Here is a 27,266-nt window from a genome sequence, read left to right as displayed (position 1 = left end):
ATCAGGATGGGGAGCGGAGAAAGGGGCCGGAATATCATATACCGGTGTCTTGCCGAATAAGTTCCCTCGGCGGATAAGTTCCCCCCCTGTACTGCGCAGGCACAGCGCCTGCGCAGTACGAACTACTAACAGCCGCCGGAGATAGCCGAAGCTGAAGATCGACAATCAGCTGTACACAGCGCCTGCGCTCTGGGTCCAGGTTCCTTCCCTACCGTCCAAGTGGACCTAGAGGGGGAATCTAAAAGAGCCGAGAGAAGCGAGGCCGTGCCCGAAGCGTGGCGAGCGAAGCGAGCCCGCGAGGGGCCCTCTTACAGGCGCCGTGTACAGCTGATTTGGACCTATTCCCCTTCGGCTATTTCCGCCGGATCCTACTGCGCAGGCGCAGCGCCTGCGCAGTAGGGGGGGTCCTTATCCGCCGAGCGGAACTTTCTCGGCAGAACACCGGCCCCTTTCTTTTCTGAATGGGACACAGTGAGCGTTCATTACCGATCGATCCTGTGTTCTGTGATAGCTGAGCAGAGTAACCTGTGTGTTACTCTGCTTCAGTTTATGAATAGAGAGGAGCCTCTGTCTCCTCTCCATTCATCTTCAATGCGGAGAAAGGGACTGGGGAATTTATGTCCTCTGTCCCTTTCTCTGTCTCAAATGGGAGATGTCAGGGGTCTCGGTTTAGACCCCTGACATGTCACCAGAGCCCCCAACAGGGCTGATAAAAAAAAATACATAAATATTACAAAATAAAATTGTAAATAAAAAACTACTGACACTACAACTGCCCACCCCCCATACCGACACGGTCCAGAACCCCAAGCCCCCCACCCCCAAAAAGGATTGTGAAAAAAAAATTAAGAACAAATTAACTTGTAAAAAGAAAATACATATAAATAAAAAACTACTAACACTGTCCACTGTCCTACTGACACCAACCAAGAACATCCAATCCTTGCAGAGCAGCAGAAGAAAGGAGTGGGGGTGGGAATTAAAAAATAATGCATGTCTTAGGCTAGTGCATGAGATGTAAATCACCTGTCACTCACAGCAAGGGGGAGGATTTGACAAAGTTTTTCTCAGTTTGTCAAGTTTTATCTCACTGAATAATAAAAGAGGATTGCTCAGGGATGGATTAACTCTTTGTGGCAAGACTGGGCTCAAATGATAGGAAATAGAATACTCTACAGTATGATATAAAAAAATAAATAAATAAAAAATTTCAGGTTTATATCCACTTTAAAGTGACACTAAAAAACCATTCTATTCAAGTATATAGTCTTAACTCAAAAAAAGTCTCTTCTATTGCTCAGCCTCCTCCAAACCTCCAAATTTCATTTTTTTCTGCTGTGATCTGACTTACTTTTAGAGGATACGTTCTTCGTGGTCCCACAGTATGTAGGAACATAGCAACCCTCTCCTGTTCTCTCCTGAGATGGACACGGGACTATTTGATTTGTAGTCTAAATAGAGCAGTGCACATGACCACAACGAACGTGCGCTGCTCATGCCAGACAAATGGAAGTGAGGGGGAATATGACAGGTTCAGGAGCTCACAGCGGGCGTTACTAGGAGGCAGAAAAACACAGTACGTCCTCATTTACAATTGCTTTGCTCTCTGAAGAGTGATCCAAACATGGAACACGCTTCAGAGAGCAAAGCAATTGTAAATTAATAGGGGAGGAGGAGGTAGTGTAGGACCTCCTCATCATCTGTTTTAACCTCCTAAATGCTGGACTACATTGTGCACGGTGGCGCGGAGCTTGCAGCACATAACATCAGCCTCCCGTAATAAAAGTCTATGAGCCCAAAAACACATAATTCTGCCCCAAAGAACTTCAGTAAGGCACATTGCTTCTAAAACTTGAAAAATAACCACAAAAAAAAAAAAAAAAAAAAATCACCTTAATTTGCTACGCTCAAGTGTGAATGAAGCCTTAAACTCACTAAGTGTCCATGTTCTACTGGGGGGATTTTCCTTTATTTGCTGTGTCCAAAGCCCAATTGGTAATATAAGGACATCTCTGCAAAGTAAGGGTCTAATATTGCAAGCAGAAATGGCAGCCCTCGTATCTGTCTCAGCATAGGTTGCCTTAACCAAGAGTAACTCCACTTTTGTTAAGAAAAAAACATTTCTCTCTGGGTGTTCAATGTACATTGCAGGGATTTTAACAAACTTTGTTGCAGATTCCTACCTTTTGTTATTCTGAAGAAATCCCTGTGTGTTTTTTCTGTGTCCATGTGGTAAGTGAATCTAATGGAAGTGGTTTCATAATTATCAATCAGCTGCGGCACCTGCAGGGCTCTGAGGAAAGCTGCTGGGTCTGTATCCCTTTAGACGTGATTTCCTATTGGGAGTATCTCACCAAAAATGAAATTTGTCTTACAGGGGATGCTAACATCTGAATTGTATCATAGTGTAGACTTCTGGGAAAATTGGTGAATCAATCATACAAGCAGGAAATTATGTTTTGGGGGTGTGCGTGATGTACACATTCTTTGCACAGAACACCTCCATGTAGCCATATTGTATTGCATTTTACAGAAAATTACAGCACTGCAGATTTAAAAGGAAAGGTAATTTTTAGTAACATTCAATTACAATATGACTTGTGTCACAATTGTATACGCTATATTATTTTTTCTTTGCTAATTTTTGTGGAGTTTCCCTTTAAAGCATTTGTTACCCCAACACTTCATATTCCTGATATGTACCTGCCGTACCATGTACTTGTATGAGAAAGTATCCTGTTCTCTTTGTATTGCTTCCTTTATGTGAAATCCCTGGTATTCCTGCCAGTCCTGCTACTTTCCTGTTAAAAACTGAGCACACTAAGCAGGGGAGCACAGCGTGGTCAGTTCTCTAGCTATGCTGGGAACTCAGTGTACTCTCCTTCAGTGATCAGAGTTGTCCTGACACACCCCTGCTGCACAGCCATTCACTGGGAACCTCATTGCACTGCTGCTTCTTCTCTCTCCAGCTCTTATGCAGCTAAGAACAGAGGGAATGTGATCACTTATAAAAAAGGGAAAAATGTCTTTTAATAATTTTTTTTATATCAATACACATGTTTTGCCTTTCATTTGTATTTTAAACCGAATGGGTTGTTTTACAAGGTGATCATTTACAATCACTTTAAATAGATATTTCTGTTTATGTCATTTTTTAATAAAACCAAAGTGCTTAAACCACTTCATAATGGTTTTTGTTTTATTGTGAAGCTGAAAGGAGCCCATGTGATGAGTGTTATCTGTGGCCTTCAAGTTGGCTTCCCTCTTTAGCAAAGCTTGCTAGTGAATGGAAGATTGCGTCATCGGTAGACTGACATTTCTATTTTTCTATTGCTAAGCTGTCTGCAAAATAAGCGGTGAAGTTTCCTTCGCTAATTGAACTGTCCACCCACAAACTTAAAGTAATTGTAAACCTCAAACATGAACTATGTACAACACATATCCCTCTGTAGTGTGTGCTCGTCTAAATTAAAAGCACTAAGGGGTTGATTTACTAAAGGCAAATAGACTGTGCACAGTGCAAAGAGCAGTTGCTCCAGAGCTTAGTAAATGAGCAGAACCTCTGCTGACTTCCATCACCCAATCATGTGCAAGCAAAGATGTTGTCCTTGTATTTTACTTGCACACGATTGGGTATTATTTGCAAAGTGAAGCTTTACCTCATTAACTAAGCTCTGGAGCAACTGCATTTGTAGAGGGCAGCTACACTTTGCAAAGAGTAGTTTATTTGTCTTTAGTAAATCAACCCCACTAAGAGAAAAATGATGTCAGGAGAAGGACTGGCAGTTGATTGACAGCCTCAGCTCTGTTCCTGTACTCTGTGTGAAGGGGGGTGTGTCCCTTCCCTCCAATCAGCTCTCACAGCTCTCCTCACTGAACTCTGCAGAGTGTAACTTCAGCTCTCCACCCCTTTTTTTCGGATCTCTCAGGCAAGCTTTTGTTATACTTTAAAGGAAAAAAACATAACGTCTCATTCACATGGCAGCACACGGTAAAAACAAGCGTATGTCTGCAGCCGTGGTCCCAGGTGATTGCATGCAGCTGCAGAGAGCAGCCTGTACAAATTAGTGACTGTTATGCTTGCATTTATCTTGTAAGGTTGCTTTGGGGTATAAGCAAGGAAGCTGAGACCTCTGCCGTGTATAAATGTGCTTTTACTACACAAAAATGCTTCTCATACAAAACTATTACAACATTAGGAATACAAATCAAGACTGACAGCTATATCAAGCAAGATGCCTAGCAAATAAGCAGAAACTATGGTCTGTAAACAGTGGAAATATGCTTAAGGCCCCTTTCACACTTGTACGACTTGTACAACGACTTGGGACTGCAAAGTCACATGACAGGTCGTTCCCCATTATTTCCAATGACAACCATTCATATTAGTAAGACTTCAAGTCGTACCGACTTCAAAGTAGCCCCTGCACTACTATGGTCTGACTTTGATGCAAGTTACACAGATATTCCCTGAAATCGCACCCGCGAAATTGCGGCAAAATCGATCAAATTTGAAGTCGCGGTAGTGTGAAAAGGGTCTAAAAGTTACTTAACTCCGGTTACTGTGTGTTCGTGATCTCCGTTGACAACTAGGACTCAGACTTCTTAAGCAGTTGCTGGAGAATCAGGTGAAAGATTCTTTATGTCTTCTGGCTGGTTAAAAAAACTTCTACCTGCTGTGGTGTTAATGCCTGATGGAGCCCTAAAGACTCTTTTGCCTGATTTTCTAGCAACTTCTTAAGAAGCCTGAGTCCTAGGTGTCAACGGAGATCATGAACACACAGTAACTGGAGTTAAGTAACTTTTAAGCGTATTTCTACTGTTACAGATCATAGTTTCTGCTTGTTTGCTAGGCATCTTGCTTGATATCTGTCAGTTTTGTACTGTATTCCTAATATTGTAATATTTTTGTATGTACAGCATTTTTGTTCAGTAAAAGCACATTTATACACTGCAGAAGTCTGAACTTCCTTGCTTATACCGCAAAGTAACCTTGCTAGATAAACACAAGCAAAAGAATGACAGGCTGTGCTTTACAATGACAACTGCACATCCAAAGGTTTACATGCATACAGGGATGAATAAATGGGCCGGATGCAAACTGTCTGCATCCAGGGGCACACATCCATCCATATACACATGTAAACACTCAGAGGAGCTGTTACCAGCATAAAGCCACAGTCTGTCATTGTTCTTTAAGCAAACACCTGTGATCCCCAGGCACAGAGATACGCAAACTTGCCAACAGTCCCAATTTTCCTGGGACAACCCCGATTTTGGGACCCTTGTCCCGATCGGAGCTTGTTCCGATTAAATTCCTGGGATTTTGCTTTTTGTCCTGGGAAAATCGGGAATGTTTTAGCAAAAACAGCCAGCGGGCTACAAGAACATGGCCGCCGCTGCCACCGTGAGTGCTAATCCCCTTGTGTTCAGTGGAGAGGGGAGGCCCCTCCCCTCTCCACTGAACACACGGAGAAACCCGGGAACGCATTAGCTGCCGCTGAAGGGGACACGACAGATGCTGCATGCAGGAGGGCGCTGCTGCCAGGGACACACAGGAGGACTCTGCTGATGGGGACATTGATGTGAGGCCGGCTCCGCTGCTGGGGACGGACACTGATCTGTGAGGAGGACTCCGCGGATGGGGACACCATGGGCATGTAAGGAGGACTGATGGGGACACCAGATGTAAGGAGGACTGATGGGGACACCAGATGTAAGGAGGACTGATGGAGACACCAGATGTAAGGAGGACTGATGAGGACACCAGATGTAAGGAGGACTGATGGATGGGGACACCACAACACGTAAGGAGGACTGATGGGGACACCACAACATGTAAGGAGGAACAATTGGGACACCACGACATGTAAGGAGGACTGATGGGGACACCAAGACATGTAAGGAGGACTGATGGGGACACCACGACATGTAAGGAGGACTGATGGATGGGGACACCGCAACATGTAAGGAGGACTAATGGGGACACCACGACATGTAAGGAGGACTGATGGGTACACCACGACATGTAAGGAGGACTGATGGGGACACCACGACATGTAAGAAGGAATGATTGGGGACACCACGACATGTAAGGAGGACTGATGGGGACACCAGATGTAAGGAGGACTGATGGGGCCACCACAACATGTAAGGAGGACTGATGGATGGGGACACCACAACATGTAAGGAGGACTGATGGGGTCACCACGACATATAAGGCGGACTGATGGGGACACCAGATGTAAGGAGGACTGATGGGGACACCACGACATGTAAGGAGGACTGATGGATGGGGACACCGCAACATGTAAGGAGGACTGATGGGGATACCACGAAATGTAAGGAGGACTGATGGGGACACCATGACATGTAAGGACTGATGGGGACACCACGACATGTAAGGAGGACTGATGGGAACATCACGACATGTAAGGAGGACTGATGGATGGAGACACCACAACATGTAAGAAGGACTGATGGGGACATCACAACATGTAAGGAGGACTGATGGGGACACCACGACATGTAAGGCGGACTGATGGGGACACCACAACATGTAAGGCGGACTGATGGGGACACCAGATGTAAGGAGGATTGATGGGGACACCAGATGTAAGGAGGACTGATGGGGACACCACAACATGTAAGGAGGACTGATGGATGGGGACACCGCAACATGTAAGTAGGACTGATGGGGACACCACGACATTTAGGGAGGACTGATGGGGACACAACGGCATGTAAGGAGGACTGATGGGGACACCAGATGTAAGGAGGACTGATGGGGATACCACATGTAAGGAGGACTGATGGGGACACAGCATGTAAGGAGGACTGATGGGGACATCAGATGTAAGGAGGACTGATGGACGGGGACACCACAACATATAAGGAGGACTGATAGGGACACCACGACATGTAAGGAGGAATGATGGATGGGGACACCACGACATGTAAGGAGTACTGATGGAATCACCAGATGTAAGGAGGACTGATGGGGACACCAGATGTAAGGAGGACTGATGGGGACACCATGACATGTAAGGAAGACTGATGGGGACACCACGACATGTAAAGTGGACTGATGGGGACACCACGACATGTAAGGAGGACTGATGGGGACACCACGACATGTAAGGAGGACTGTTGGGGACACCACAACATGTAAGGAGGACTGATGGGGACACCAGACATGTAAGGAGGACTGATGGGGACACCACATGTAAGGAGGACTGATGGGGACACCACATATAAGGAGGACCGATGGGGACACCACATGTAAGGAGGACTGATGGGGACACAAATGTAAGGAGGACTGATGGGGACACAGATGTAAGGAGGACTCTGCTGATGGGGACACCAGATGTAAGGAGGGGCTCCACTGATGAAGACACCAGATTTAAGGAGGGCTCCGCTGATGGGGACACCAGATGTAAGGAGGGGTTCCGCTGATGGGGACATCAGATGTAAGGAGGGACTCCGCTGCTGGGGACACAGATATAAGGAGGGGGGCTCTGCTGATGGGGACACAGATGTAAGGAGGACTCCGCTGCTGGGGACACAGATGTGAGGAAGGCTCCGCTGATGGGGGCACCTGATGTAAGGAGGGACTCCTCTGGGGGCACCTGATGTAGGGACGGACTCTGCTGGGGGCACCTGATGGCATCTGGTGGCAGGCGATGTGGCAGGTGACACGCTCAGGGCTCCCACTGATTCTGCATTATGGTGAGTTGAACTATTTAATTTTATATTACAATGTAATAATAGAAATAATGCGCTTCAATCATCCTGGCACCATAACAACCATGGTGCCGGGATGATTGAAGCGCTAACACCAGGTGTTTGGGGTATCTTTATCTGCTGATTGTTAAACTCTGGAATACACATATTGCTATTGTGGTGTAGGATCTGGGGCTGCTGTCCCTCCATCCCTCTTCCTCTCCCCCCCTTTCCCCTTTCCCTCTCCATCCCTCATTCATCTCAGACTCTAACCACACCCCCTTTGAGCCACGCCCATTTACGACACACCCACTATTCGCATAAGCCACGCTCATTTTTCGGTGTGGCACATTTTTAATCTTTCTATACCACGCCTACAAACGCATGCCCCACCCCTAATTATAATGCGACTCCACCTACAGCCAAAAAAGTGTCCTAAAAGTTTTTTTTACAATGTTGGCAACTATGAGATACGTTCTATTTTTACCACTTCCGGACCACCCTATAGCAGATTTACTGCTACAGAGCGGCTCTCCTGTGCAGAATCATGCATATATATGTGTGATTCTGCACTTCCGCCTCGGGGGTGCACGCACACACAACCGGTGGGCCGCTTCTGCTGTGAATATTCACAGCAGAAGCCAGGCACGGGTGCCAGGCACTGGATGTCTGCCGGCACTCACCGATCGTCGGTAAAACACACAAGGCAGATCTCCAATCTGACAGGGGGGGAGAGATCCCCTAGCAAAAGCAGGACATTCAGTACACAAAAACACAAGCTAGGCACACAGTTAACCCTATGATTGCCCTAGATGTTTAACACCTTCCCAACCAGTGTCATAGTGATAGTGTCACAGTGCATATTTTTAGCACTGATCACTGTATTAGTGTCACTGGTTCCCACAAAGTGTCAAAAGTGTCAGTTAGTGTCAAGACTGTCCGCTGCAATATCGCAGTCCCATTATAAGTCGCTAATCACCGCCATTACTAGAATAAAAAAATAAATAAATGAACATTCCATAAATGTATAAAATAGTTTGTAGACACTATACGTTTTCGTAACCCTATCAATATAGGCTTATTAGGATTTTTTTTACCAAAAAGGGGGTCCCGGCCCTTTACCATGTGATCAGCTGTCGGCCAATGACAGCTGATTACATGATCAAAACAAAAGCTCTGTGATCGTTTTTTTTTTTTCTCCTCATGCTGACAGCGCGAGGAGAAAAAAAAGCCGATCACCGACTTATCTGCAAGGGACATCGGTCCCGAAGAGGAAGAGGCTATTGCCACCTGACAGTGCCCACAGTGCCCACCAGTGCCACCTATCAATGCCCACAAGTGCCACCTATCAATGCCCACCAGTGGTCCCAATCAGTGCCACCTAGCAGTGCTGCCTATCAGTGTAACCGATCAGTGCCCATTATTGCCACCCATCAGTGCCCATCACTGTCACCTATTGGTGCCCATCAGTGCCGCCTCATCAATGTACATCAATGAAGGAGAAAAATAACCTGTTTTAAAATTTTATAACAAAATATTTAAAAAAAATTTTTTTTTAAATTCGGTCTTTTTACATTTTTTTAACAAAAAATAAAAACCGCAAAGGTGATCAAATACCACCAAAAGAAAGCTCTATTTGTGGGAAAAAAATGATAAAAATTTAATTTGGGTACAGTGTTGTATGACTGCGCAATTGTCATTCAAAGTGTGTCAGCGCTGAAAGCTAAAAATTGGTCTGGATAGCAGGGGGGGTTAAGTGCCCAGTAAGCAAGTGGTTAATGTATATGTTTTATAGAAGAAAGTAAAAATTATTGGGTTTTTTTGTTTTTCAAAATTGTCAGTCTCTTAGTTTATAGCGCAAAAAATTAAAAATGCAGTGTTGATCAAATACCACCAAAAGAAAGCTCTATTTGTGGGAAAAAAATGACAATTTTATTTGGGTACACAGTCGCATTTGTCAGTTAAAATAACGCAGTGCTGTATCGCAAAAAATGACCTGGTCATTAAGGGGAGTAAATCTTCCGGAGGTGAAGTGGTTAACCGCTTCAGCCCGTAAGATTTTACCCCCTTTCTGACCAGAACACTTTTTGCGAATCGGCACTGCGTCACTTTAACTGACAATTGCGCGGTCGTGCGATGTTGCACCCAAACAAAATTTGAGATCTTTTTTTCTCACAAATAGAGCTTTCTTTGTATTTGATCACCTCTGCAGTTTTTATTTTTGCGCTATAAAAAAAAAAGAACGACAATTTTGAAAAAAACGCAATATATTTCACTTTTTGCTATAATAAATATCCCCCCAAAATATATAAAAAACCTATTTTTTTCCTCAGTTTAGGCCGATATGTATTCTTCTACATATTTTTGGTAAAAAAAAATGGCAATAAGCGTATATTGATTGGTTTGCGCAAAAGTTATAGTGTCTACAAAATAGGGGATAGTTTTATGGCATTTTTATTATTATTTTTCTTTTTACTAGTAATGGCGGTGATCGGCGATATTTTATCGGGACTGCGACATTATGGCGGACACGTCGGACAATTGTGACACATTTTTGGGACCACTGCCATTTTTACAGCGATCAATGCTATAAAAATGCATTGATTACTGTAAAAATGTCACTGGCAGGAAAGAGGTTAACACTAGGGGGCGATCAAGGGGTTAATTGTGTTCCCTAGTGTGTGTTCTAACTGAAGGGGGGAGTGGACTGTGTAGATCGCTGTTCATACTCTGTATGAACAGACGATCAGTCTCTTCTCCCCTCAGAGAACCGGAGACTGTGTGTTTACACACACAGATCCCGGTTCTCCGTGTGCCCCGAGCGATCGCGGGAGCCCGGAGGTGATCGCGACCGCCGGGCACTCGCATCGGCTCCGTGGGCGAGCAGGGGGCGCGCGCGCCCCTAGTGGACAAATAAGGACGCGACGTAACACAACGGCGCTTCACGCAGCCGAGCCATGTTGCCGCAGTACAATCGCGATGGCTGGTCAGCAAGCGGTTAAGCTGTACAGTCTTCTGCACCTGGGTGAGTGAGTCATAAATGTGCCCAGTTACAGTCAGTGATAGCATGAAAACCCAAATCCTGTAACACCTGACATCTTTATCTTCTAATTCTGAGGAGATCCAAATATAAAATAAAAGAAAATGTGTTGTTGTGTTGTTACTTCCTGTTAACAATGCATTGCTGCAAAAAAAATCTCAAGACATAAAAGCAGCTTTGGCCCAAGAACTTCCATTTGTCGTATATTGTATGGTTGATAGACTATTTCAAAATGAATCTTAGGGGATTATTTTGTGCAGTTTGGGCTTTTACCTGTATTCAGTGAGCTGGCAGGCTGGATACGATCGCCGTGTACTCTGGAAGGGTGTAGCAGGCCCTGTGATGTACCTTGTCCCATCATCAGCATTTCATGTGTACTTAGAATTAGTTCCAGCAGGCCTGCAGGAGACAGCAAGTTATTTTTCATGTTATGCCTGCTGGAACAATTTTCTGGCTGTTCGAACAGGTACCCTGTGTACTGAAGTCTAGCCAATCTGGCATGCATGTTAAAACTGTTAATACCTGTTTGTACATTTATTCTGAGCTGCTGCAAACTTTATCTTAAAGTCACCATGACTTATTGCTATGTAGAACACTGCTAGCCTTCCCAGTGGACAGATTCAACCTCGATTACCAGAGAAACTTTGAAAAGAGAGTTACAGGTTTCAGGGAAGGAGTTCAGACTTGTGCCAGGTAAGTGGCTCAGGCCTCCTTTACACTTGTGTTTGGGGGGGCAGTAAAAACGTGTGGCTGAGCACCGTTTTTACCGCTCTCCAATCATTCCCTTTTTTACCGCAAAGACAGCGGAGGGGGAGTACATATGCTGCGGCAACAATGATCTCTGATGTTGCCTTTAGTAGGAAGTACCGCCTGCTGAACATGACTCTTTCAACTGAACAGCAGCACTCCACAACCACACGCAATGCACGTTGGGGCATGCTAGTGCAGGGTTTAAGGCATTAAAGCACTTACTGAGAAAGCTATACACTGCCTCCCCACCACCTTTCACTCTTCAGGGGGTAACACTGGTGTAAACTAACCCTACATTCATACCAGTTTGCACGCTAATCCTCGGTTCACACTGGGACGACTTGTCAGGCGACCTAGGTCGCCTGACAAGTAGCGTCCCGTTCAGTACAATGGAACCGTTCTAATCGGAGCGACGCAAGTCGCTCCGACTTAGAAAAAGGTTCCTGTACGACTTTGGGGGCGACTTGCATAGACTTCTATACAAGTCGTGCCGCCTCTGGTGTGAACCGAGGCTAAAATGTTTGTTGTGTAGGGATTTATTTGTTTATTTTTTCCTCTTTTATTGAAGTGTCACTTTATTCAAATGTCGAAAAATTACTCTTTATTCAAAATTGCTGCAACGTGCTGCAGTGTAAAGAGTTGAATCAAGGGATTCATTTACTAAGGGTAAATAGACTGTTCACTTTGAAAAGTGCAGTTGCTCCAGAGCTTACTAAATGAGGTAAGGCTTCACTTTGCAAAGAGTACCCAATGATGTGCAAGGAAAAAAAAAAAACATTTTTGCTTGCACATGATTGGATGATGGAAGTCAACAGAGTTTCTGCTCATTTACTATGCTCTGGAGCAACTGCTCTTGCAAGAGCACTGCAACCCACCACAATGCAGCAGTATAGTGTGAACAGGGCACCTAGAAAACAATTGTTCACTATGTGCCCTTTGGCTTGAGCCTGCGTTGATCTATGCAGATCAGTGTAGCTCACCATACATGGTGTAAACCTTTGCTTAGTAATGAGTTGGGATCAGACATTCTATCAGGTGATTGATTAGGGACACACCCCCTACATATGGAAATTGTCAGTTCACCAAAAGTAATATTTTACATACATGTATATCTCGCAGTGAAATCGCCCACCATAGTTCTTAGCCCTGTACCGATCCATCTTGATGTTTTTGGTCTTTCTTTAGATTTACCAACACATACCTATCAACTTTAGAATTTGAGGAAGAGAAACATTTTGGAACAAACAATAGAGTGCACAGCGTGGTGGTGAAAAGTTGGCATTGCAGCATGATGCTTGGTTAAACGGAATTCAAGCTTACTCAAAATATATACTGCATATATCTGCCACAAAACAATCCTTAATTGCTGTGCCAGAAGAGACAATCTTACAGACACACATAAACCTCAGAACAATACATATGCTTTTTTATGCACTGGAGTTGATTTACTAAAGGCAAATAGACTATGGGGTTGATTTACTAAAGGCAAATAGACTGTGCACTTTGCAAAGTGCAGTAGCACCCTGCAAGAGTAGTTGCTCCAGCGCTTAGTAAATGAGAAAAAGCTCTGCCGACTTCCATCGTCCAATCATGTGCAAGCAAATATGCGTTTTTTTATCGATTTCCTTGCACGTGACTAGGAACTTTTTGCAAAGTGAAGCTTTACCTCATTTACTAAGCTCTGGAGCAACTGCGCTTGCAGAGTGCACAGTCTTTTTGCCTTTAGCAAATCAACCCCTGTGTGCTTTGCAAAATGCAGTTGCCCTCTGCAAGTGCAGTTGCGATAGAGCTTAGTAAATTAGGTAAGGCTTCACTTTGCAAAGAGAACCCAATCATGTGCAAGGAGAATGTTAAAAAACAGCATTTTTGATTGCACATGATTGGATGATGGAATTCAGCAGAGAGTTTCTGCTCATTTACTAAGCTCTGGAGCAACTGCAAAGTGCACAGTCTTTTTCCCTTTAGTAAATTAATCCCTAAGTGTAGCTAAAAAAAACAAAACAGAAAAATCTGCATCATTTACAATCAGAAGAATGTGTCCTTTGTGTTGATTCCTCTTCTGTCAGTAGAAATCCTTCTCCGTCCATGTCCCACCCCTACTCCCGCTGCCATTAACTGTTGCGGCAGGGGTTATTACAACTAAGGGGCTGTTACTGACTCTCATCAAGAGAGCCAGACTATGCCTGCCCTTTCCACCCAGCTCCGCCATTCATAGAAGCTGTACTACAGCTTCTGTGAGTGAAACAGGATCTATGAATGGGGGGACTTATAATTCATCCACATGTCCTGTAATCCCTGCAATCCAATGCCTCGTACACACGAGCGGAATTTCCGTCGGAAAAATCTTGGATGGTTTTTCCGACGGAATTCCACTCCAGCTTGGCTTGCATACACACGGTCACACCAAAGTTCTCTGAACTTTCGACCGTCAAGAACGTGGAAACATACAACACTACGACGAGCCGAGAAAATGAAGTTTAATGCTTTCGAGCATGCGTCGAATTGTTTCCGAGCATGCGTGATTTTTTGTGCTTCCGAATTGCATACAGGCGAATTCATTTTTGGATAGGAACTTTTTCCGAACGAAAAATAGAGAACCTACTCTTAATCTTTTGCTGGCTGGAATTGCACCAGCAAAAGTCCGATGGAGCATACACACGGTCGCATTTTCCGACCAAAAGCTCTCATCGGACTTTTGTTGGCGGAATTTCCGCTCGTGTGTATGGGGCATTACTGTGTTTTTCTGCCTCCTTGTAACTACCTTTGCAAGCTACCAAACCTCTCCTTTTCCCCCTCACTTTCATATGTTTGGATTGTGCATGTTAGTTGCAGTAGTATGCAATACTCTATACATACTACAAATCCCATAGACCATAGTCCCTATTCCATTTCAGGTGCAAGCCAGAGAAGGTGACTATTTTCCTACATACAGTGGGACCATGGAGAATGAACGTAGCCACCCTCTAACAGAAAGTCGGGTCACAGCACCCAATAAAAAAAGTCAAGAGTCAAGAATACATACTCAAATACTTTTTTTTTATTATTATTTTTAGGGCCAGTTCACACCACAATTTCTGCGTTACAAATGTGTTTCTACATGCACATTTTTGATGCATTCAAGTCCATTTTTTATGTGTTTTTAATGCTTTCTAGTGTGTTTTTCTCCCCTTTTTTTCTTCATCTTAATTAAGGACGTGCATTCCAGTGCATTTTTGATGTGTTCGTGCATTCCAGTGCATTTTTGATGCTTTTTGCCATGTTCCACACAGAAATACAGTTCTACTTGTTGACTGCACTGGAACACACTGCACTGGTGTGAATTAGGGCCATTGGAATCCATGTTAAACATTGTCCATGCGTTTTTGATGCAGAAAAAAACGCACTGGTAACACATCTGGTAGGAATGAGCCCTAATGCATCAAAAACACAGAGGAATGCACATGTCCTCAACTGTCCACAACTGAAGAAACGCATCAGAAACGCATCAAAAGCATCGAAATGCAGGCAAAAACGTGAATGCAGGACAAAATGACCATGTGATCTGGTTGCAGTGCGGTTCCAAATTTGCTGCATGCATGTCTTTGGCGCTATTTGAGCACATTCAAAATGAATGGGCTCAAATTGCACCGCACTAAATCTCATGTGAATTGCACAGGAATGCAGTTCCTGTGCAATTCACATGCGTTTCTTAGTGTGAACCGGGTCTAAAACCAGAGTTTCATGTCACTTTATATACCATAATTCTAGCTAACAATGAATTACATGGGTAGGCTGAACGAGCCCTCTCAGGACATCAAGAACTTAATACTTAAATACAATCATGTAATTAAAGGGAGGATACATTATTACAGAATAAAGAAGCCAGTATCTCTGGTCTAGTAGCCTGCAGGCAGAATCCCTGACTTATAAACTAGCAGAATGTTCATTTAATACAAGAAGCTGTTTTCATTTGTCAATATAATAAATATACACTGCTGCTGCAAAATCTAGTGTTTTTCACTTAATTCTTGTAGCATGTTTTTACAAGGGTATTGATGTGTTTTCATGCTTCGCACATTTTTTTTTGATTGTTAAGCACAAAACCCTGCCAAAATGCGCCAAAAATGTGTCAAACATGTATGTACCTGCACCAACAGCAGAACTACTAGAGACGTAAACGTCGCTACTGGGCCCTGGTGTTCCGCCACTGTGGGGGGGGGGGGGCAAGACGGCTGTGGGGCTGTAAGGCTCAGTTCACACTGCTGTGACCCCAAAAGTCTTGCAACTTCCTCGCGATTTCCTTGTGATTTTAGTGAATTAACATTGCAGTCTATGGCACTCGAATCCAGACCAGAGGAAAGGGCCCGGGATTAATGGAAAGGGCCCTGGCGGTCAGGGGGGCCCTTCCTGGTTTCTTGCACCGGGGCCCTGAAGTTTCTAGTTATGCCACTGACCTGCACCTTTTTAAAAGTCACACTGCACCATGTTGAAGTAATTATTTTTTACTGGACAGCACAGTAACTTAGTGATTAGCATTTCTTCTTTCTAACAGTAAGTTCATTAGCTTAAAGTGGTTGTTAAGCCACCATGTTTCGTTAATACCATCCCCTCTGTTAGATAAGAACATGTGTCCTAGTGTCTGTGCTTTTTTTTTATATAAAGCACAGACACTAGGACACTTTGTTATCTAACAGAGGAGATGGTATAAATATAACATAGTTTTATAGCAGCGGGGAGGGGAGAAGGGCAGCGCTGGTACGAGCTGACAGGCAGGGAAGGGACGGGGAGAGAGGATAGAGGAGAGCTGCGGATGACGGAGGCACGTAAGCTGACCACAGAGAAAGTCACAGTGGCTGCATTTGATGGCACAGTGGCTGCGTTTGATGGCACAATGGCAGCAATTGATGGGCACAGTGGTTGCGTTTAATGGGCACAGTGGAGGCAATTGATGGGCACAGTGGCAGCAATTGATGGACACAGTGGCTGCGTTTGATGGGCAGTTGGGCACAGTGGCGGCAATTGATGGACAAAGTGGCTGTGTTTGATGGCACAGTGGCTGCGTTTGATGGCACAGTGGCGGCAATTGATGGGCACAGTGGCTGCGATTGATGGCACAGTGGCGGCAACTGATGGCACAGTGCCATCAGCACCTGCTGAACATTACCTGCAGTCTCCAAATCCAATCACAGCACGTGAAGCAAACGCTTGTCTCAAACTCCACCTAATGCCCTGTACACATGACCGGTTTTGCCGTTGGAATAAACTGAAGGTTTTTCTGACGGAGTTCCGACGGAATTCCGCTCAAGCTGTCTTGCATACACACGATCACACCAAATTCCGACCGTCCAGAAGGAGGTGACGTACAACACGTATGACGGGACTAGAAAACAGAAGTTCGATAGCCAGTAGCCAATAGCTCGTACTTGCTTCAGAGCATGCCTCGTTTTTGGTGCGTTGGAACAGCATACAGACGAGCGGTTTTTCCGATAGTAATTTGTTCCGTCAGAAATATATAGAACATGTTCTCTATCTAAGTCCGTCTGAATTTTCAACGGAAAAAGTCCGATGGGGCATACACACGGTCGGAATATACAGTGAAAACTCCCATCTGACTCTGTCGGAAATTCCGCTCGTGTGTACGCGGCATAACACATTCACTTATATATATTACATTAAGCAGAGCCTTTGGGAAGTTTTTTTGTAATTGCTTACCAAACACCTGCTATTAAAGACTATTAGAACAAGCCCTTTGGGTGAACCTATTGCTATTAAAAAGTGTATAAACTAAAGCTATATTGTAATAGCAGGAATCTCAAGATGACATTACTTTCTAAATGTTTTTTTTTAAATTAGAGTTTCAGTGTGTTTGCACAATACCTCTTTTCTCCACGTGATCCCTGAAGTGGCAATTAAACTTGAGGAACGGTAAAAGTGCCTTAGCTTGATAACTGGGTTACACGCTAGTGTTTTTGAAACTAGGTGTTGAATGGAATTAAGTATAGTACTTTATTAGAACACTCCAGTTATATTGCCTGCAGTTGTGCAACAGGCAAATCGCTTGTACAAACAAAGCGTCGTTACTTGCAAGGGGTCTTAAGAGTATCTTATAATCAGGGGAAAGGGCACACGATACTGTTACTGTATTCAGCGAGGATGCTCATTAAAAAAATGCCTAGTAAGTATGTGTGTATTTTGCTCCAAATTAGCATAGAGGCTGATATTAAGCTAGGTACCACTTCCAAAATGTATATAACGTGTAAAAAAAAAAAAAAAGGAGGGATGTGACTGGACTTTTCACCACTTAAATACTGGGCACTTTCACTCCTTTCCTGCCCTTGCCAATTTTCAGCTTTCAGAGCTGTCACACTTTGAATGACAATTGCGCGGTCGTGCAACACTGTACCCATATGACATTTCTATCATTTTTTGAGACAGATAAAGCTTTCTATTGGTGGTATTATCTTTTTTTTTTAATTTAAAGTTATATTGTATGCACCAGCAAGGACAATACAAATCCAGCATTGATATATGGTACAATAAGCATAGACTGTTACACAAACCAATAATGAGTTGAACCGTATGCTAGGCACATAGTGAATAGGATGATAAAGAATAAAGAAACTACATTAGCCTGAATTAGAATCCAACAGTGTAAAACATTAAAATTGCCCAAGGGCTGGTGTTCACGGACAAATTTTCCAATAGAAATATGAAGGCATTACATCACAGAAGTTAGAAGACAAGAAGGCAAGAGCAAGAAGGAAAAGAGACTAAGCAAGCTCAATAGGGGAAGACAGGAATTGAACAGGAAGACTTAGGAGGAAGGGGGAAAAAAAGGGGGGGGGGATTGTTGAAGAAAATGGTTAAGAACACATGCACAATCACAGTTGCTCAACCGAGGAGGCCACAAAGGTGTTGTAGTCTTGCGAGTACCAGAAATTGTGCCAGTAAAACCAGGTTTTGTTGACTTGTTCCTCTTTTTGTTTTAATGCAGCTGTTAATGGTTCCATCGGGTTAATTTCATTCACCATAGCTATCCACTGACCAACTGATGGGGGTTCCGAGCATTTCCATTTTTGTCTTATACATATTTTAGTGGCATTAAGAAGATGAATCAACAGGGACTTCTTATATCTACTCCTCAAAATCGTAGTGAGGTGAAGCAAGCACTGCGTCGGATCATATGCTAGTGAAATGTCTGTCAGTCTAAAAAACTATTTCCGGATAGTGTTCCAGAAGGGGCGGATAAGGGGGCATGTCCAAAATAAGTGTAATAGTGAACCATCAGGCTGTTGACAAGACCAACAAGTGGGAACCGAAGGGTAAATCTTATGTAAGAGCGCGGCCACTCTATACCATCGGGTCAGGACCTTAAACCCCAACTCCTGGAACGTCCTTACAATTGAGGAGCAGTGTACAAATCACAAAATATGCTCTCTTTGTTCCTTTGAGAAGGAACTTTTGGTGGTATTTAATTACCACTGGATTTCATTTTTTTGCTAAACAAACGAAAAAAAGACCAAAAATGAAAAAAAAAACGTTTTTCATAGTTTCGCTTATGAAATTTTGCAAATAAGTAATTTTTCTTCACTGATGTGCACTGACGAGACTGCACTGATGAGGCTGCAGTGATGAAGCTACACTTATGGGCGCTGATGAGGCTGCACTAATTGGCACTGGTGAGGCTGAACTGATGAGCCTGCACTGATTGGCACTGATGCGACGGTACTGATGGGCATTTATACTTTGCACTGATGGGCACTGACGAGGCAGGGAGTTCCATTGAATGGGAGAGGCTTGGGAGAAGTCCTGGAGGCGAGCATGGGAGGCGGCAACAAGGGAACTAGAGAGGCGGCACTGATAATGAGTGTAAATGTGCCCTGTCAGACTTGCCGGTTACCGGCTCTCCTTTCCTCGCGCTGTGACTATGCGTGGGAAAAAGAATGCCAATAACCGGCAAGTTTGTTTTACATGTGATCAGCTATGATTGGACACAGCTGACCACATTGTCAAGGGCCACTGTGATTGGCCCTTTACCTTGATCTGTGATCAGCTGGGTCCTAAGGACTCAGCAAACACAGAGCTCGCCCAATGCACACCCCAGGGGGCGAACGGGAGGCTTGTTCTGGAGGATGTCCATGGACACCCTCCCAGAACGACAGAGATGCCCCATAGCCGTCTTTCGGTTATGGTGCAGTATTGAGGTGGTTAATGTACCCATAAAGAGATTACTTAGGAGAGAACTTAAAAATTCATACAATTTATTTACAACTTATTGACTGAAAGTCCAGTCATAAACCCATATTTCCAAAAATTATGTCAAACTTTTCTGGCATCTGAAAGGACAGAAATTATACTAATTTTATTACAAAACAATTGGTAAAATTAAAATGCAAGACCATTAAGTGTCATAATACCAGAAGTCCAGTCCCGAGGAACCAAAGTCCAGTTATCTCCCTCTTCTTCTTTGTGTATTTCTTTCTTATGTATTTTGTTTCCAAAGAAATGTTATTGAGACCCATCCCAAGAACAAGAACACTTGGTAATTAAATATAAAGCCATAGTGAGTGGCTAAGGGTGAGTCATGAGCTACATGGCTGCCTTTTAAAGGAATAAGTAGTGTAGTGTCTTTTGCCTTGAGCCCTGCCGAAATATTGTGCAGTTGGCATTGCAGTTTAACTTTGTCGGGTAAGGGAAAGCCATCTCCCCTACAGGCCCAGTTGCTGGATTATCATGATCATATTATGGGGCTGGTGAGTAAGTGTGACCATGGACACCAGTCCCTTTCCTTTCACTGAAGAAAAGGTTTAAAAGATCTATAGAATGTTTTTCTGCCATGAGAAACTATCAAGTGCTCTGTTGTTTTAAGAGTAACAGTCTACACAGGGCTGGTTTTACCATTGGGCACAGTAGGCGTATGCCAGTGAGCCATGGGCCTTCATACTGAAAAGTACCACTGCCACTGACTTGTGGGATGTAGTGGAGCTGTGCCTGCTCTTCAACAAAGAGTCCACCCCTGTGTTACCTTATATGATCCTTCATAATTACAGCTGCATTATAATTAATCTCTCTGTGACATTTAATGTATGAAACATATTTGTAACATTCATGTACAGTAGCTTACCTATGTGAATTATGGGCTCAACTAGGCTTTATGAAAAATATGATTTCATCAGTTGTCATATCTATGCACTGCTGGATATAACTACTGGAAATTGCTTGCTTATGTTCGGTTTGGGGATTTATGAGGCTTAAATTAAAAGGACTAAGAGGAGTTGCCTTTGCAGAGTTCTGATTCTGAAATTCTAGCTCTCTAGCTGTCATGCTGATCCAGTAGCTAATATTTTTTGAGAACATATACAAATAAATATTTTGGATTTTGCTCTGACTTCAGAGGCTGCATGCATCTTCAAGGTCAGTGAGAAAGAAAGCACTAAAATTAGGTCTCACTTCCAGGCATTTAGCATTATTAAAAGTCAGTATTAGCAGCCATAGTATGTCTCTTGGCAAAAGTTTCTGCTCTAATGATGAAAAGTTTCCAACTGATGTCTCTTCAGAAACCGACACTTCCCTGATTGACAGATTGCTGGTCCCTCACCACACTTAGCTGTTCCTCCTGCCAACCTGTAAGCCACTACAGGACACAGTAGTAAATGTAGAAGCCAGTCAGGGGAACCACTGGGAAAATTGAGGAATCAGCAATCCAAGGCTCCAGAAAGTGTTGTTTCTTGACGAGACATCAGATGGAGATTTAATTTCATCAGTGCAGGTAAGACATGTGCGATTTGTTTCATTACGAATCAAAATTTGGACTAAATTTTCATTATTCGGGGATTCAGATGTATCCGAATCTTTGAATCACAATACTAACAAATTTCAATAAATCCAAAATAAGTTATAATGAAACAACAACATTTAATTGTATTCGTTCGTTTCATTCAGACTTTTTTTTAATGTTTGAAGCATCCGAAAATCGTAACGACATAACAAATGAACCGAATTGATTTGGATCCATTTCATTTTAATTTTGCATTAACATTTTTCATTATTATAAAAAATGCAATACATATGACATTGGAAGCTGTTGCAATAAATACAGTAAGGTATAAAAGGCAAATAAGATGATGATTCCTACTTATTGTGTTTAGGTTGGATGGAGGTGGATTCATCAGAATCTCTGATCATAACATAACAAATGAACCTGAAATTAATTTAGTTTAATTTGTTATGTTATGATTTGGAGATTCTGATGAATCCACCTCCATCCCACCCAAAAAGAGTGCATAAGTAATTTCTCAAAAAAACGAATAAACACATTAAAATGAACATGGCTACTCTCCTGAAATAATTTCTGAAATATGAATTGATTGGGAGCAATTAATATAAAAAACAAATCTGAATATATGAAACAAATGCGAATATACAAAATGAATTCCAAATGTATGAAACATATTTGGAAAACAAATCATTCTAACATAATAATTATGATGAAACAAAATGATTAAGGCCTCTTTCACACGGATGATCCGTATGTCCGTTTTTCATCCATCCGTTTTCGGATGAAAAACGGACATACAGTCATCCCTATGGAGCGTCGGATGTCAGCGGTGACATGTCCGCTGACATCCGACCCCGCTCCGATCCGAAGAGTGTAACGGAGGAAAAACCTACTTTTCCCTCCGTTTTCGGATCGGATCGGATGACGACGGACACTACGGACCGTCATCATCCGATCCCCCCATAGGGGAGAGCGGCGCTCTGACAGGTCCGTCGCTGCACAGCGTGCAGCGATGCACCTGTCATCTTCCTGCTCAGCGGGGATCGGCGGAGCGATCCCCGCTGAGCCAGCGTGTGTTCACGGGGCGGATCATGACTGATCTGCCCCGTGTGAAAGAGGCCTAAAGACATTGTAAAGTCTTGTTTTTTGTTTTGTTTTTTAAATAACAAACATGTTATACTTACCTGCTCTATGCAGTTTGTTTTGCACAGAGCAGCCTGGATTCTCCTCTTCTCGGGTCCCTGGCTGGAGCTTCTGGCCCCTCCCTCCAGTTGAGTGCCCCCCACAGCAAGCAGCTTGCTATGGGGGCACCTGAGCCGAGTCACAGCTCCCTGTGTCCATTCAGACATGGAGCCGTGACCTGGCCCCACCCCTCTCTCTCTCCTGATTGGCTAAATTATTTTTATTGACAGTGGGAGCCTGTCTCAGCCAATGAGATGGGGAGTCCTGGGCAGCTTAGTAACTCCTGCAACATCGCTGGATAAAGACGGGCTCAGGTAAGTATTAGCGGGGCCGAGGGGGGCTGCTGCACACAGAAAGTTTTTTTTTAATCTTAATGTATTAAGATAAAAAAAAACCTTCTGTCTTTCCAATCCCTTTAACATAACTAATTAATCCAAAACAAAACACATTTTTCTATCTTTTTAGCAGAGTCACTTCAAAGGATAACTACATTTTTGCCAACCCTACTCCTACCTGTCCCTGCACCTTGTAGATATTCACTGTGCTTCCAGCTGGAAACCACACAGCTTCTCACAAAAATGGACATGTATGGGCAGTAGATTCCTCATCCATTTCTATGAAAAGGATGTCCATCATTGAGACTAATGTACCATTAAAGGCACAATTTGTCCTGGGTGGAGTGTTCCTTTAAAAAATTCTGATTTGTGCTTATGGTAAATGTCTATTTGGGTAATTGTGACACTTGTTTTTCATTTCCTTTTACTTTACAGATGGCAAAACCACCAGGCCCAAGGACATTTTATAAAAGCACACTTTATTTGGAGAAATATATATGTTCCAAGATATTCTCCTTTATGTAGATGTAGTAAAGGGTTCCTCCCTATTGGCTGCTGTAAATCCCATTACTTTCCCTTGGCTACAATTTCTGTTCTACCTTGAGTCAATAATCTGTGTGCGCTGGACTTATCATTTACTTTGAACTAAGACAACCAAGCCAACCTGAAATATTTGCAGCAAATTACTAGTTACTGGGATAGCAGAGCCGGTGTGTCCCCAGTGTTCTGGCAGTAGCTATAGACTGCAGTTCAGCTTTCAAAACTTAATTGGTGGCTGAGTTTGAACTTAACTGTGCTTTAATAAAAGACATAGACAGAGATGTCTGGGTGCTGCGGCTGCATGCAGCAGTTCCCTCTGTGGGAACAAATGCTAAAGGCGTATAAATATATGAGCGAGATTTTATCTGTGACTCACACTTACAAGGATCCTGCTGACAGCAACAGGAAGCTAAGCAAAATGGATATCAGTCGCCTTGAAGAACAATACTACGGCATAAAACAAAAGCAAAAGTTACAGACGCACATAATTGTGTTCAAAGCAGGTACGTAGCATGAAAAGCTTTCTCTTTTTGAAGTTCAGTACCAAAGTATTGTATTGTGTTAGCCAACAATTAACGCAGAAAGTTTGTTGTTTATAAAGCCTGAAGGAGGGAAATTGCATTAAAAAAACTTGCATTTCTAATAAGTTAAGTTTGCCAATAAAAGGGGTATAATCTCAACTTCAAACTTTTTATTTTGAAGTTCATAGAAGTTTATTTTGCTGATGATTTTAGGTTTTAAGCAAGACAGAAAACCAGCAGCTGTTAAGGATCTACACACCTACCCATTCACTTGTACCTTTTATTCTGTATAGCGTCAATAATTGAAAGTTAATCTAGATCAGTGGTGGTCAACTATCCTGATATGGGGGGCCTCAAGTGTGGCCCCTGACATCACCAAAGGGCTGCACATAGAATTCCGTGTCAGAAACAGCAGACGCACAACAGGATATAGTCAAAGATTATGAACATGATACAAGAGATTTTCAGAGACAATGGTCATAATACCGGAGGTGGTCAGAGACCACTAACAGTGATGGTCATAGACTTTGGATATGCTGCAGGAGACTTTCAGAGACTGAGAACACTCTTTAGGAGTTATTATTATTATTATTATACAGGATTTATATAGCGCCAACAGTTTACATAGTGCTTTACAACTTGAGGGTAGACATTACAAATACAATACACTTTAATACAGTAGGAATCAGAGGGCCCTGCTCCTTAGAGCTTACAATCTAAGAGGGAAGGTCAAGAGATACAAGAGGTAATAACTATGGGTGATGTGCTGATTGAGAAGATAAATGTACAGTTGTTAGGTGGGGGCCAGATAGGCCTCTGGAGAGAGTTTTCAGGGATCGTCCGAAAGTGGATAAAGTAGGAGAAAATCGGACGGATTGGGGTAGAGCATTCCAGAGGATGGGAGAGGCTCTGGAGAAGTCCTGAAGGCGAGCATGGGATGAGGTGACAAGGGAGTTTGAGAGCAGGAGGTCTTGGGAGTTGTTGAAGACTGGGGACATGATTCAGAAGACAGTTATAGACTGGAGACGTATTATATGAGACTGCTAGAAATCTTTGCTATAACAGAGCAACGGAGCAACACAGATTAGTATCTGCAGGGGCCCCGCGCAAAAAGTGCCAAAGGACCGCAAGCATTTTTTTGGACTGCAAAAGGCTGAACAGTTCTACAATTATTTTTCATTCACATGGATCACATTTGTATTGCTGTCTGTATATGGCATTTATTAAACAATGCAATGTCTGTCCATGATACAAAATAATAATAAAAAAGCGCAATTTACAGGTGATTATATCACATCACCAATCAATATACAATTATCTAGTGTAAAAACCATTAGAAAATTAACATTTATTGTGGAAAAAAAATATCTAAACAAAAAATGCTAGTTTTACAGCCTTTACATTTTAGAAACATGCCTATGTATGCAGTAGCCGGTGTGTGTGTGATAGCTCTGGACTAATAGAAGTAGGATATTGGTACTTTTGGATTTAACCCAGATTAAGTCCTACTTCAATGTGCCAACAAACAGTGAATGAGCGGTGTTGGCTAAACTTTAACTTGCAAACTAAGGTTTAATATGCCAACTAAAAATGCCTGAATTGTTGGTGTTTGCCATTCGGTACAGCTACAATGTGGCTTACTATATGTCAGATTTTTTGGACTGCACCAAATAGCATAAGCTTGAATTATAACTAATAGCAGAATAGTTTTCAGCTACTGAACTTCAGAATGTCTGTATGCCCCAAAATATTAGGCAACAGTACAAAAGTACAACTGAAAACAGCCTGCAGATCCTGTCAGACTAGTATGATAAGCTTGTGACTTGCACTTCCAGCTGTTTTCATTAGCTTTTCATTCATCTCTTTATATAATTGTAACTCTAGTTTGCCATTTTTGAACTTTCCATTGCTTCTTTTTTTCTATATCCTGCACTAGAAAAAACTAGAAAAAGCAGTTGGCAGACGATTGGTTGCTACGGGCAACATCTTTGCTTTGATTTTTTTTTTTTTTACTGCCATAATTGAATCTCTTCCCTACGAATTACTATCACTTTGGTAGTAAATATAATGAAGTACATTGCTATTGCTTTGTACTGCTGAAGTAACAAGGAGAAATTTACAGATGTTTTGTTTGAGAAGCATAACTTTTAAAAATTATGTTTTGTGAACTTCATTGACAAAAAAATTCAGTGTGAGAGTTTAAGAGTATAAGTGTTATCAGAGATGCAGCTTGGCATACTACTAGCAGCCATCTTGGTGCTTGCAGGACTTTTCCCGTCATCTCACAATTAACAGGCATTGGGGTTGATTTAGTAAAGGCAAATAGGTTGTTCACTTTGCAAGGGAATTTGTCCCAGAGCTTAGTGAATTTGGTGAAATTTCACATTGCAAAGATTACCCAATCACACGCAAGGAAAATAAACAGCATGTTTTCTTGCACTTGATTGGATAGTGGAAATCAGTGGAGCTTCACCTCATTTGCTAAGCTCTGGTGAAAATTCCCTTGCAAAATGAAGTCTATGGGGTTGATTTACTAAAACTGGAGAGTGCAAAATCTGGTGCACCTGTGCATGGTAGCCAATCAGGTCTTAACTTCAGCTTGTTAAATTAACCACTTTCGGATCGCCCACCTCACATTTACTGTCGAGTTGCACAAAACAACGTACCTGTACGTTGCCTCTTCTTCCGGGTCTAGGGTGCGCACGCTCCGCCAATCAGTGGGACCGGCGGATGCAATGTCTGCCGGGACCCACCGATCGTTGCCAGGAGCAAGCAAGGCAGACCGCCGTTCTGTCAGAGAGAAAAATGGAGATCTTGTGTTTCTGCGATCTCCGTTTTTCTCCAGTTAAGCCACCCCCCACACAGTTAGAAATCACTCCCTAGGAGCACACTTAACCCTTTGATCACCTCTGATGTTAACCTCTTCCCTGCCAGTGTCATTAGTACAGTGACAGTGCATTTTTTTGCACTGATCACTGTATTAGTGTCACTGGTCCCCAAGGGAATTAAATTCATTGGGGATGTACTGTCATTCCTCCAACTATAACTTGCAATGATCCATCCATTATATATCTGCAGACATCCCAAGTCTCCCGCGAGGTGTGGGAGTCTCCCGCATTTCTGCGACGGCTCCTGCACACCCGCAAGCGCTCTCCCAGAAATGATCGGTGGGGAACAGCTGTGAACACCGATCTCCTCTGTATAGATTTTTAGCTGACAGCTGCTTCTCCTTCTCTTCCTCCTGCGGCTGTAAGCTAAAAAGCTATACAGGGAGATCGGTGTTCACAGCTGTCCCTCCCGCCGCAGCGATCATTTCCAGCTGTTCTGTGTGCTCTTCCCCCGGCCCCCTCTGTGTCCTTCTCCAGCTCCCCCTGTTCTCCTCCACTCCACCTGTCCTCCTCCGCCCCCCCTCGTCCCCT

At 43.1% G+C, this 27,266-nt stretch overlaps 2 protein-coding genes across 2 annotated transcripts in view; one reads left to right on the top strand and one right to left on the bottom strand.

The window, feature by feature from the left end:
• The window catches only part of XYLB (xylulokinase), a 277,360-nt gene extending 266,198 nt beyond the window's left edge, over positions 1-11,162 (bottom strand). The window contains exon 1 of the mRNA XM_073629999.1: positions 11,036-11,162. The gene's annotated coding sequence lies outside the window, so the exon portion shown is untranslated. The remainder of the gene's footprint in view (positions 1-11,035) is intronic.
• Positions 11,163-11,313: 151 nt separating this feature from the next.
• Positions 11,314-27,266, top strand: part of LG05H9orf152 (linkage group 05 C9orf152 homolog) — a 53,312-nt gene continuing 37,359 nt past the window's right edge. The window contains exons 1-2 of the mRNA XM_073630002.1: positions 11,314-11,455; positions 23,222-23,829. Of these exons, the coding sequence (XP_073486103.1) occupies positions 23,607-23,829 (223 nt within the window). The 5' untranslated portion in view covers positions 11,314-11,455; positions 23,222-23,606. The remainder of the gene's footprint in view (positions 11,456-23,221; positions 23,830-27,266) is intronic.

This window comes from Aquarana catesbeiana, linkage group LG05, assembly GCF_042186555.1.
Source record: "Aquarana catesbeiana isolate 2022-GZ linkage group LG05, ASM4218655v1, whole genome shotgun sequence".
In the NCBI taxonomy this organism is placed as follows: Eukaryota; Metazoa; Chordata; class Amphibia; order Anura; family Ranidae; genus Aquarana; species Aquarana catesbeiana.
This window is presented reverse-complemented; position numbering and strand designations above follow the sequence as displayed.